The following is a 12,908-nucleotide window of genomic DNA, read 5'->3' on the forward strand; positions in this document are numbered from 1 at the left end:
ATTATTTTTGTGGTCCCTGCTATACCTAGTAAAAACCTGGACAGACTTGGGTAAAAAGTAGCTTGGGAGAAAAGTTACCCTTTTGAGTTGGAGTAGGATTCCACTTATGGAATCCTAATCCACACGATTTTGGGCTCTCTTTTAGGGCTTAAATTCGTGTATTTAAAACAAAAAGAGGAAGACAGGTTTCTCCTATCAACTAACCCTAGAGTTGTATTGTTCTTGCCTACCCAAAAGCAAAAGTGTTCAATGTTTTACCAGGCATATACCAGAAGACTACAGCCCTGGATTCTTGCTGCTTGGAGAATTTGTGCAACTGTTTCAAGAGGTTAGTGTTCCTGATCTCGTTATTGTTGCGTTGTCTAGTTTACATGTAATTGATGCCTGATTATATGCTTGCTTCCGCTGCGCATGTTCTAACAAGAAGCAGTAATGGCGGACGACCCCTTGAAGCATATGTAGAATATGAGAAGAAGAGAGAGTGAAAGCAATGATTGTGAGAATACGGATTAACTCCATAGTTTTTGGAAGCAATGGTTGTAAGAACACAGATTTTGAATTTGCACTAACTTTCAAAATATGGGCTAGGTTGGGTAAAACTTAAAAACATGATCCAGTTTTTGTTATGGTGTGAAGTCACGTGTATTTTCTTGTAATTCTTTCAAAAAAAAATACCTCATCTAATTTGAAACGGAGGCAGTACAACCTACCGTTAGAAATGTTTTCATGTCCTAGAAAATGTTTGACTTTGATATACGCTTTTTATAAAACCATTTCTCGGCTTTTGTCAGATATGAAAATTTTGAAGAAAAAAGATATGAACATAGATAGGAAGATTTAGCATGGTGATATTTTATTGATTAAACGATAACAATAATATTATTGGATGAGTAAAAGTCGAATTATGTGTAAAGAAAATTGAAATTTCGCAACTAAGGTGTGACTCACTGGTCAATAAAGTAGGTGAAAATCATGAGGTTTCAGGCTGTAGGTAATCCAATAAATGAATGATACAACTCGAATGAAAGATTATCGATAATAATAACTAATAAGATAAAAATCTGTACAATTACCACAAGGATTGATAGACAAGTCATGAGCAATTAAGATTTAGATTTACAAAGTTGGTATAATGCAACATCTTTTTGAATATATATAAGCAAAAGTACAAATCCTAAATTACCAAGAACAAGTAGTAGCTTATATTTGGAATACATGTACATCTTCAATGCGAGCCTTGTCATCCACAACGGCTCAGCTTGAAGATTCGCATGCAAGGTGCAGAAGTGTAGTATGAGTACAACCGATCCATGACTCAGTAAGTATCCTAACTAACCTCGTTGAAGTAGTAACGAGGTTTCAGGTCAAGGATACTCACTTTGCATAACATGTACAGCTCAATAAACACACACACGCACACACACACATATATATATATATATATATATATATATATATATAAAACACACACACACAACAGTATCGAAATATAACCTTGAAGTTCGGATAAGGCTATCAATGTACATAGAGAACATATGCACAAGCATTTTAATAAACTAACAGTTCAACATATAGAGAAGGTACGCATTTGCTATCAGATAACACGTCAGTAATTGCATATAGAGAAGATATGCACAAGTATCGTACCAGTTTAACAACTCAGCATATAGGGAAGATATCCGCGCAGCTTTATTAGATCATCAACAATTGCATATAGAGATCATAGGCATGAAGTATCACCAATTCAACTACTGTTCCATATAGAGACGATATGCTTGAATGAGTAAGTCAAGTTACACAGATTGATATACAGAGAAGATATGTATTTCGAATGAATCTTAAATTATGTGGCATATAGATTAGCTATGAATAAAAGGTATGTATACATTCCGGAACTATCATATAGAGAAGATACATAGTAAAAATCATGTATACTTTCAAGGAGTCTGCATATAGAGAAGATACACCAGTGATCAGTTTTCCATAATCGGCATGTACGTCATCAAGGAGAATCATGAGAGAATGACCCTAGGGGGGTGGATCATTATTCACACACTGCACGGACCACTCACGTGCCATAATCATAACTACCACATAGAAAACTCACGTGCCATAATAACTCAACCCGCACGGACCACCTACGCACTGCCAATCCAGTCCATCACATGGAAAGCATATACAAGAATACATGTATACAAATTAATGAATATCAAATCATGTACTCGTGGATTGATAAATAACATGCTAAAGTGTATGCATGTGCGAAATATACAATTACAGCTCAGGTTAGGCGAGTACGCCATACAACAACGAATATCGTGTTCAAACAAAGAATCAACACCTACACATGATCTCTAGCATGATTCAAGAGGTTCACACGATCGTTCAAACATAATAAGCATGACAACATGAATCACAATATCCAAAACAAGGCATGGTATATCCTAAAGACTGTTCCGTCATGAATCATACATAGCACCGGTATACACGCTTGTCACCTCGCATATACGTCGCTTATCGCATATTCCGATTAGACAAATAAGGTCATTTCCTAAGGGTTATTCCCTCAACAAGATTAGGCAAGATACTTACCTCGTTCGAGCTAGTCCTCAACCTCAAATCGCGTAGAAACCTCGCTCTAACCCTCCAATCTCACAAATCAAAGCCAAACATCAACCAAGGAAGTCAAACAATGCTATAGGAAGCGATCCCAATCCATAAGTTTTGGTCTTTGAAGAATTCTCAAAAAGTCAACTCGGGCTTGTGTGCTCGACCAATAGCAAATATCGATGATCATAATTTGCCGAGTCCAAATATGTAATTAAATTTCAAAACTAAGTCCAAATCAATACTCAAATTCCCAAAATATACTCTCTTAAAGTGTAGTCAAAAACCCCAAATTTCATTAATAAATTCCATGATTAAGGTGTGTAAATCCATGAAAAATTAAGATATATAATCAAATATAAGTAGAAATTACTTACCCACAAAGTAGTAGTGAATATCTCCTCCAAAATTGTCTCCAAAATATGTAATCATCATGCATAGATGAAGTAATTTAGAAAGAAATTATTAGGCAGAATAAGATACAATCAAATTAATTTTTTTAAGGATTGTTTGTACGTATTTGTCGAATTTGGATGCCTTATGTGATACAACTGCATTTATAGGATAAAGGTACAAGTTTTAACACTCTCATAAATTGAATAACACGTGGGAAAATAATGTTTTAATAAAATATCATGCATCATTTTTATAATAATTAACATGAAATATGTATGTGTGCAATGAACGTATCCAAATGGATGTAAAGCTTGGAGATCTTTTTATATTTCAATCAGAGTCCGCTTATATAATATTTTTGTATAATAAAACAAGTATCGGAACAAACTGAAATAAGAACCACTCTACCGGAACCCCTAAAAATGATTAACGTTTATCAGTTTTAAGAACTTACAATTTTCAATAAGTTTTATTTTATAACGCACACATATTTTGAATATTATTCATGTTATTTTAAAAAAAATTATTATTATAGATAAACACGTGCAACGCGTGTACTCAAAGATTAGATAACGAAAAGAGTGTATTAAAGAGGACAAATCAATCACTTCACACTCTTTTAGGGGTTAAAAATAAATGTATTCGAAAAATTATTATAAAATAATTAAAATAAGGGAGGACCTGTAATGTCGTAAATCACAAAAAGTCTAGTGTGAGACAAACTATTTTTTTGCACATACGTGGCAATGACCAATTGGGTAGTTCTTACACAATGACGCACAGAGCACATAAAACTCCTTGCTCCTCCTCCCACTCCCCTGCTATGGCTATCAAAAATTGAAATCGCTAATTAATCATATCTATCTTATAAATACCAATAGAAACAATTTACAATCTTCAGGAAGATAAGGCAACTTAACAGGTAAATTTTACTTGACATAAACACGAAGATTTATTTTATAGATTAATTCATCATCTTTACCTGTCTTCTAAAACTCTGTAGTAGTAATCTATAATTTTCAAGTTATTCTCATGTGTTCCTAAGTTGTGAATTTGTTTCTCATTAGGTCCTAAATTACGATTTAGAAAACTCTACATTTGAATTTAAATCTGGTAGAACTCATTCAACGATATCAACTTTATTCAGGTTCTGGTTATAGAAAACGAAGATCACCAGTAATAATGATCAGACTGATAAGGTTTTACGCGTGTATATATGTTGAAGGCTATCTATTGACATTCATGCTTGTTTATAGGTCTATGCAGAGGCGGAGCTAGAATTTCAAGCTTATGAGTTCAACATTCTAAACCTTTTAAGTTACTGAGTTCTAAATTATTAATTTATAACTAATTAATGAATTTTTCAAGACACAGTCAGGGTTTGAACCAAAGCTACTGGGTTTACCCACAATGCTAGCACAGCGCCTGGGTCTATGATATTAAAGATAAAGAAAGTAATAAGATTGTATCCATCTTGAAAGCTTGTTAGTTGACAAAATAGTATTTGTGTGACAGGACAACAATAATTAGGCCTTAGTCCCAAATAAAGTTGGGGTCGGCTGTTTGTGTGACAGGGTTAAGAAAAAATGATGAGACTACAAACTTATGCCGGGCTTAGTGTAATAGCTACACTAGCTGCTATTTATCATGCCTTTAGCAGTAGAGGCCAGTTTTACCCAGCAATGGTTTATTTATCGACATCTAAGATCAGTCTGGTGCTTCTCCTCAACATGGGTCTCGCCATTATGTGCTTTTTATGGCAGCTGACCAAGAAAGTTTTCCTTGGTACTCTTCGGGAGGTAGAGGTGGAGAGGCTAAATGAACAATCATGGCGGGAACTCATGGAAATACTTTTTGCAATTACTATTTTCCGGCAAGACTTCTCTGTGATGTTTCTTGCCATGGTTACCAGACTATTGTTTATCAAGTCTTTGCATTGGTTGGCTCAGAAACGGGTTGAGTATATTGAAACAACTCCAGCGGTTACTAAGTTGTCCCACATTCGGATAGTCTCTTTGATGGGCTTCCTCCTCCTCATTGATAGTATCTTTTTGTACAACTACATGAACCATTTGATACAGACAAGACAGGCTTCTGTTTCTCTCTTCTTTGCATTTGAGTAAGTCATGTTGTTCTAATTCATTTCTAGTCTTTTTTCTGTCTGAATATGTGCTATGATTTTTAAAGTTCTACTGCTAGTCTAGTTGTGCTTTTGGACACTTTTTAGATACATGCCAGGGGTCGGAGTAGCGCTTCATTAGACTGGATACCATTAGATTGAGTTATACAATTCATGCCTTTGCCTTAAGTAAACACTTAGTTGGGCTTGGGGCATGGGGATATATGACACTTTACAAAGATAATTTGCTTTGTATTGGGTCTGGCAAAGGGAGGGTGTTGGATCTTTGCACCTGCAAATGCTGTTTATCTTTTTGATGCAGTTCTTTCGTTGTTTATATTCAAACTAGACATAGATGCTTTGAAATTTACCATTAAAGCTGGTATCATTTCAGAACTGTGTTAATCATTAATGCTAATCAATTGTCATTCTTGGCTCATTCATCATGGCTTTTGTGCATATTTACCTTTTATGGTGACAATAGAAGATCCATCACGAGGACCTTTCACAGGTGTGCTTACTTTGAAATGATTTTTCTACCTGATGTATGCTGGAATCACGTTAGTAAATCTGGCCACCAAGTGCAGTTTGACCATATAGCTGCTATCGTTTTACCAAGTACAGTTTGATCATATTAATTATCTGTGTCCCATATCCAGCTCCTAAATGAAATTTTAACCTTTTACCTTTTTGTCATTGTCTCTCAGGTACATGATACTCACTACAACAACTGTTGCAACATTTGTGAAATATGTATTCCATGTATGTGACATGCTTATGGAAGGACAATGGGAAAGGAAGGCCGTATATACTTTCTACTTGGAGCTTATTCGGGACTTGCTCCACTTGACTATGTACATGTGCTTCTTCCTCATGATTTTCGTGTAAGTGAAATTTTATTTTATTTTATTTTCTTCTACTCCTCCTCCTCCTTTCTTCCTCCTGATATTGATTAGTCTAAGGAGAGTGTCCAAAATAGAGGAAAAGATCTTTTTCTTCCCGTTGTCTTTGTTTATTTATTTATTTTCCTGAACTTTCAGCAATTATGGTGTGCCTCTGCACTTGATTCGGGAACTTTATGAGACATTCCGCAACTTCAAGAGTCGAGTTGCTGATTACATACGCTATCGAAAAATCACTTCAAATATGAATGATCGTTTTCCAGATGCTACACCGGAAGAGCTCAATGGGTAAGTTGCTCACTATTGGATTCTTGGTTCATATGGTTTCTTCATCACTTTCTTCATCGTTATGGTTACATTTAATGCTCTTGCAGAGGTGATACCATCTGTATCATCTGTCGTGAGGAGATGATCACTGCCAAGAAACTTGTTTGTGGACATCTCTTTCATGTTAATTGCCTCCGGTCATGGCTAGAACGTCAGCACACATGTCCTACATGCAGAGCCCTTGTTGTACCACCTGAAAATGGGACGAATGTTGCACGATCTCGATATGCTCAGCAAGGTATCACCTATAATTTTCCATTCTTTATATTGTGTATCAACTGTAATAAGTAAGGGCCCGTTTGGATTGACTTAAAAAAAGTGACTTTTAAATTAAGTGCTTAAAAGCACTTTATAAGTGCTGGAACTTATTTTATAAATAAGCAGTTACGTGTTTGGATAAAAGTGCTGAAACCTAAAAAAAAACTGATGAAGTGTTTGGTAAACAAGTGCCGGTAAACACTTTTTCTTATTAAAATGACTGAACTATCCTTAAAGTTGGCATGGATCAAACAACAATAGAGGTGGCCGGCGAGCGTTAAACCAATCATTTTGAAATCACATAACAAAGACCAAAAAGGGTGTCCAAATGTTGCAGGAACATTCCCTGCAAAGCGTGCCCACAAAATGCCAACGCTTTGTTGCTAGTTTTGAGTGTTGGTTCATGTTAAAAGGCCAAAATTCCTCCATGTTTCTAAAATTCATAGCTACCCCCGCTGCAACTTAATCACAAAAAAAGTTGATTTCTTGATTAAAGATAATATCTTTGAACCAATTCAGTAAATACCCAGAAATGTTTTACCAAGAAAAACAGTTCAAGAACCCCAAAAAAATGCTTTCTTGAATCAATTTTTTTTTGGGGTTTTAAATGTTTTAGAGTCAATTTCTTGGAGTTTGATGTTTTTCAGCAAATTAAGGTTTTGGGTATGACCAAAACACAAAGATTTGGTTGCAAGATCCAAGAAAAATTTTTGCGGAAAGAAAGGAAAGGAAAACGAAAGGGAAGGAAAACAATTTTGCTGAAAGGAAAGGAACGCCAAAAAGACGAAGAAGAAAGCATAGGCTGCTAATGGAGAAAAGAAAAAAAATACTGCAGGTTAGTAGGTTTGTACTCAGGGGTAATTTCGGGATTAAGAAAAATTATAAGGGATAATAATGTAATATACTTGGTCAAAGCAATATGGCTTTTAAGCCAATTTCGAAAAAGTTGGGTTTACCCAACTTGTTGATTTTGGCTTTTTTAAAGCAGATTTTAGCTTTTTTTAAGTCATTTGTGTAGTTGCCAAACACTTCTAGAAGTCATTTGACCAGCTTTTAAGCCCATCCAAACGGGCTCTAAGTTGGAATGACACCTGGAAATTGATGCTTAATTTTCTAAAATGTTGCTCAACATGGCTTTTTGCTATAGTAGAATCGAGTTTAAATTACCCATTTCCTTGTAACTAGTTTATGGTCAACGCGCTTACTAGTTTCTGGGCACACACGTTGTGCGTGCACCTTTTATCAATGAATACAAATTTTTTGAGAACCATATGAAAATTGTGTGTGAGTTACAAAATAAAATTTAAGGAAAAAATTTAATTTCCCAAAGATGATGAATGTTAATTCTGTATAACTAATTCAGGAAGAAACCGTAACTTCCAGAAGTCCTCAGATTGACGCTTTTGTGTATATAGCTGCTATTAAGTTTCAAAGAGAACCATCAATCTACGGCGGCAACCCCAACAACCCTTGCTGAAACTGGGCCAAACCATGCATTCTTAAGATGTGGCTGCATTCTACTTAGTGAATCGCGTGATATGGCTTTCAAGTTTCAACTGGCTGAAACTTTTTAGAGGTCCTTGAGCATGAGTATATTCTTATGGTTATTGAGATTTGATACCGATAATTGGTTTGATGCAAAAGAAATAACTGAAAGGAAGCGAAGATGCATGTCCGCCATCTGACTAAAATGAGAAAATAAGAAAAAATTATGGGGTTCCATGCAACACATAGAACAAACTAAGTAAAAGTAGAAGATACAACAACTGAAAGAAAAAAGATCAGTCTAGACTCTAGACATCTCTGAATCTCCAAAAACTCAAAATAATACAGGAAAAATAAGAGCCTCGATACAATATGCTCAGAGGATATAAGATTGTCATCTTTCATATGTAATGCTCTAGCAATTTAGCAGGCATAAAAAGATAAAATTGAAACATGACAGAGGATCTACAATGTCTTGTAGACTTAGTACGAAGGAAACATTTCTCTAGGCTAAAAGGCAAGCAATGGTAATGATCACAACATTAAGTAAGCATAGAGAAGTATGTTGAAAAATATTATTGAAACATGAGCTTTTAGAAGAGCCAAAGGTATAACTCGAACAAATTAATAGCCAAAATGGGTCACCTGAAAGTTCAAAGGTTGGGGAAATTTACCAATCATTATTATTTACTCCTACGAAATACTTTTTAACGTATTTGTATACTAATTTTGAAGGACTAACGCACTGAAGGGTGACGGTTGACTCTTTTGTTCTTACTAGTTGGATGTTTCACTCTTGAGCTTTAATACACCTTCAAAGGCCTCATTAATATAGATGGCCAGCTGAATAGGTTCACGTTTTTGGTCATCTGAACGGACCTACATTTTGCATACCTCCTATTTTAGTTTATTTTTTGTTATCTTTATCGAACTTTTTCTTTTTTGTTATTTTTGTTAAATGTGTATTTACATTTTTTATCAAAATATTTTGAAATAATACTTACTTCAAGGGCAAAAGAATCTTTCAATATCTAAAGGTTATTTTAGTCTTTTGACTTTTCACTTTGGGGCTTCATGCTTAAAATATAGTATGATAAGATGTTTTGAGCATTAAACTTCAGCTGAAGTATGTTGATTATAAGTGAAGATAACATGATTGTAGTGGAATAAATTGTTTTATATGTTAAAAGGAATAGTTCTTTTGGTGCACACTAAATAATTGTGTCCCTACTTGTTGATTGTCATCTGTTATTTCTTTTCTTAAAAGATGTAGTGCTTATAGAAACTCATCTATAGCTATTGGAAACTTGGGTATTTCTTTGTACAAAGTGATGAATGTTCTGGTATCTGTTCACTAAACACTCCGGTATCTCTAATGGGCCCAGGAACAAGTTTTACACCTCAAGGTTCGCAAGCAGATCCCAGGACAAACAGCCATGTTAGCCAGCACCAGGCTAGACTCCAAGCTGCAGCTGCTGCTGCTGCAATTTATGAGAAGTCCATTGTTTATCCTTCTGCACAGATTCTACCCTGGTATTAATTATCTCTTCTGTGTCTACATTTTATTGCTCATTTTCTTTGCATATTTATGAGACCTTTCCCTCAGGAGTGCATGTAAATGGTGAAACCTACCTGACTATCTTCCTTGATAAGCATAGTTACATTGACACTTCTCCATGTTTTCGATGGAACATGGTCTCCTTTCTATTTCTAAACAAATCAAAGTAACTGTTGGTCCCCATTTTTTCCAATCGGTAATCTCGTTTAGCTCCACTTGTTTTCTTGATTAACATTAAAGAATAAAACTCTCTGCAAATTCAAAAGCACGCGGTCCATTTGAAATGAAGGGAGAAGGGAATCATGAGTTGTCATTTAATGTATGTCATTCGCATCCCTTTGAAGATATTCACATAAGCACTTGTCATGTTGTGGGTCTGCTTTATATTCAATGAGTTTCATTGGAGATTTGTCTTGTCATGGAACCCTTGACTTTATAGCAGGTGAATGCTAATTAAATTGTCCATAACTGGCATGAGAAATGACTTCCAATATGTATTTCCTTGATCATGTGGTGTGAACTGGTGGTAGATGCAGCGTGGTGGTTACCACTTCTAGTTTTTGAAAGTGTACCATCCAAACCCCCCCCCCCCCCTCTTTTTCTCTCTCTTTTTTTGTCAGTTGACGAGGGGATGGTTCTCTTTTTTTTAGTATCCTAGTAAATTTCTTAGTTCTTATAAACATAGTGAAAGAACTCTAATTAATGTTCTCAATACTCAGCTATGTTGGTGCTAACATGCCTTTTGGAGATAGTTCTTGGAACAACCTTAGTACTTCAGATACTCAGCTGGAGGCCCATAGGATATTCTTACAGCAGCAGATTGAGGTAAGGAAGTCTGGTTGATTGGTTTCTCTCTTTTATGTTTGTGATATCGTGCTCCTATTACTCTCAGATGGATTGCTAATTTCTATATGCACTAATCATTTTTGAGATAATTTCTAGGTGTAGTTCAATATTCTCTGTGGAATGATGTATAGCCTTGTTGAGATAAGCATGGACCATAGAGCGCTGGAAATTGATGTATAGCCTTGTTGATCAAAAAAGAAATTTGATGTATAGACTTCTTGATCAGAAATGAAATTGATGTATAGCTTCAGCCTGTATAAGGTCACATTGTAGCGGATTAGAGTCTCATTTTTAAGATTGTTTCTTCTTAGCCGTTCTTTTTCTGGTAAACTTTTTTCTTATTCGATCTTTCACAGAAAGCAATGTTATTATATCATATATGTAAGGAAACTTCATTTGTGAATCCAGGTTCTGCGAAGCCAGCTCATGCTTCTACAGAGTTCAAAGACGCAGAAAGCAGCTGCTGCTGTAGGAGCTTCAGATGGCAAGGGAAAAGCAATTTCGTTTGAGAGTGCTCAAAAAGGACAGGCTGAAGGTGCAGATATTTAAGGCTTGATCATCTGTATATAAAGTGCAGGTTGAATTGTGGACATTCAGTTAGAATGGCAGCTGAACAATGCTATTTGTTAGAGGATCTGTCAGTTGTGTTTTCTCTAGCGATCTGGAAATAGTTATATTGCTGGTAAGAGAGATGATTTCTGTCTTGTGATGTATTTGGTTCTAGAGGATCTCCAATTCATGCATCCCTGTAGAGTCTCCACTTCACTTAGGTACACATCAGTTCATTTAACTGAATTTGGTCCATTAGCAAACTAGGTAAACAGGTATGACAAGAATGTTTATATTTTAGCACAAGATCAGGAAAACTGAAATTATCAGTATCAAATGCGCAATAACAATATTTGTTCATCCTTAAACTCATAACATACAGGCTACAGCAAACTTCCATTGTGCTATCTTTATCATAAATGGCAACTTCAAACCAAAACTGCCTTACAGGTCAGACAGGTTCTTGAATTGGCCTCCTTATTTCAGCACCAGGAATAGGTGTTATATGTACAGGGCATTGACTTGTTGCGAGGAAATAATTATTGTTTACTGGTGGAAGTAGTGGTGTATTTTCTCATAGAGATGCAGTAAGTATGATATTTGGTCAAAGATATGTAAGGGAAATTGGCACAAACTCATTTTTTGAGAAAGCAAATGGTTCTCTCTCATTTGGTCTGCAGATTCAGATATCTTATTTGTCGGAATAATGTATAAGTTGGTGATTCCTCCAGCTTGTTCCCAACTCGGTTTTATTGCAGTCAACTTGTTGAATGTGGTTATATATAGGTTTAATGGATATTTTCTATGCAATAATAATTCTGGTCCCATTGCTTCCCAACAAGTTCCCTGTAGACGCAGTTACTATATATCTATATCTATATGTATATTTCATTAATTTTTTTTTTGTTGATAATACAATGCCTTCGTTTTCCTCTTATAGATTTCGGGTTCTTTGATCGGCAATTTTGTTACCAAACTTACCATTCAAATGCCCAAGTTGCTCGAGAACAATTTAAGTGATAACTAATTCTAAGAAAATGGCAGTTTTGTACAACTGTCTATTGATTAAAATTTTCAATTGGATTAATAAGGGAAATTACGAGCTATGTCTATTTATAAGTAGCTCATTATAAAAATTGGCCAATTGATAAAATATTACTAATATGAGCCAAATTACCCAATTAGCTATTTGTAGCAAAAAAATATCAAATTTTTGCTTTGTTTTGAGTGAGTGTTATTAGAATAGATTGGCACAACTTAAGGAGCTTGAATCTCAGTTTTGGGATGATTTGGTGAAGTTTTGAGGTGGTTTCAATTGAAAATTCGAATTAAAAGCTGAACATGAAAAAAAAATGATATGTGTATCACACTGTGTATTTATGTATCACATATGTATCATATTTGTATCAATTGTGTATCACATGTATATCCATGTATACCTGTGTGTGAGATACATGCATGATACATGTTAGATACATGTGCGCAGAAGATTTTTTTGAACTCGATTTAATTACGAATTTTGATACAAAATCAGTCCAAATCACCTCCAATCTTCCTCAAATTTTGTATATTGACTTATCTATATATTTTCAATGAATTTCAACTATACCCATTGAAAAAGTTCCTTTTTTGTTTAGATTTTTTGAATATTGTATAGATTTTTGTATTTCATCACCTTATTTGCTACACCGTTCATGAAATTTCCTTTCCGTCTTGTATCTAATGTTGCTAATCACGCTTAAAAATATGGAAGATGATTTTTGCATGTGATTATTTGATAGAAAGAACCCTATTATTTGATTTTTTAATTTTTGTTGGCTAGTTTTGAGAAGCGTATAACTAATGGCTAGAGGTTGGTAAG

General features: G+C 35.0%; 1 protein-coding gene across 6 annotated transcripts; it reads left to right on the forward strand.

Moving 5' to 3' along the window:
• Positions 1-3,791: 3,791 nt before the first annotated feature.
• LOC109240572 (ERAD-associated E3 ubiquitin-protein ligase HRD1B-like) lies at positions 3,792-11,715 on the forward strand. 6 transcript variants are annotated; one of them, XR_002070104.1, is made up of 9 exons: positions 3,806-3,925; positions 4,260-5,122; positions 5,830-6,006; positions 6,163-6,312; positions 6,399-6,589; positions 9,474-9,627; positions 10,372-10,477; positions 10,595-10,823; positions 10,907-10,997. XR_002070104.1 is itself a non-coding variant. In XM_019407225.1 (8 exons), exons 2-8 carry the CDS (start codon positions 4,590-4,592, stop codon positions 11,045-11,047), a joined length of 1,452 nt encoding a protein of 483 aa, XP_019262770.1. In that variant the 5' UTR covers positions 3,792-3,925; positions 4,519-4,589; the 3' UTR covers positions 11,048-11,713. The 6 variants fall into 6 exon arrangements, 4 of the variants coding, with proteins under 4 accessions (XP_019262770.1, XP_019262769.1, XP_019262771.1 ...); XR_002070103.1 differs by lacking the exon at positions 10,595-10,823 and adding an exon at positions 11,498-11,715 and having other exon boundaries at positions 3,807-3,925; positions 10,907-11,180; XM_019407225.1 differs by lacking the exon at positions 10,595-10,823 and having other exon boundaries at positions 3,792-3,925; positions 4,519-5,122; positions 10,907-11,713.
• Positions 11,716-12,908: the final 1,193 nt, after the last annotated feature.

The sequence above is a fragment of the Nicotiana attenuata genome, unplaced genomic scaffold (genome assembly GCF_001879085.1).
Source record: "Nicotiana attenuata strain UT unplaced genomic scaffold, NIATTr2, whole genome shotgun sequence".
In the NCBI taxonomy this organism is placed as follows: domain Eukaryota; kingdom Viridiplantae; phylum Streptophyta; class Magnoliopsida; order Solanales; family Solanaceae; genus Nicotiana; species Nicotiana attenuata.

Bases quoted from the DNA above. Each gene is read 5' to 3' on its own strand.
- LOC109240572 (XM_019407225.1), top strand. From the start codon at position 4,590: ATGATGAGACTACAAACTTATGCCGGGCTTAGTGTAATAGCTACACTA. The intron at 6,590-9,473 runs GTATCACCTATA...TATCTCTAATGG, and splicing joins ATCTCGATATGCTCAGCAAG to GCCCAGGAACAAGTTTTACA. The intron at 9,628-10,371 runs GTATTAATTATC...CTCAATACTCAG, and splicing joins TCTGCACAGATTCTACCCTG to CTATGTTGGTGCTAACATGC.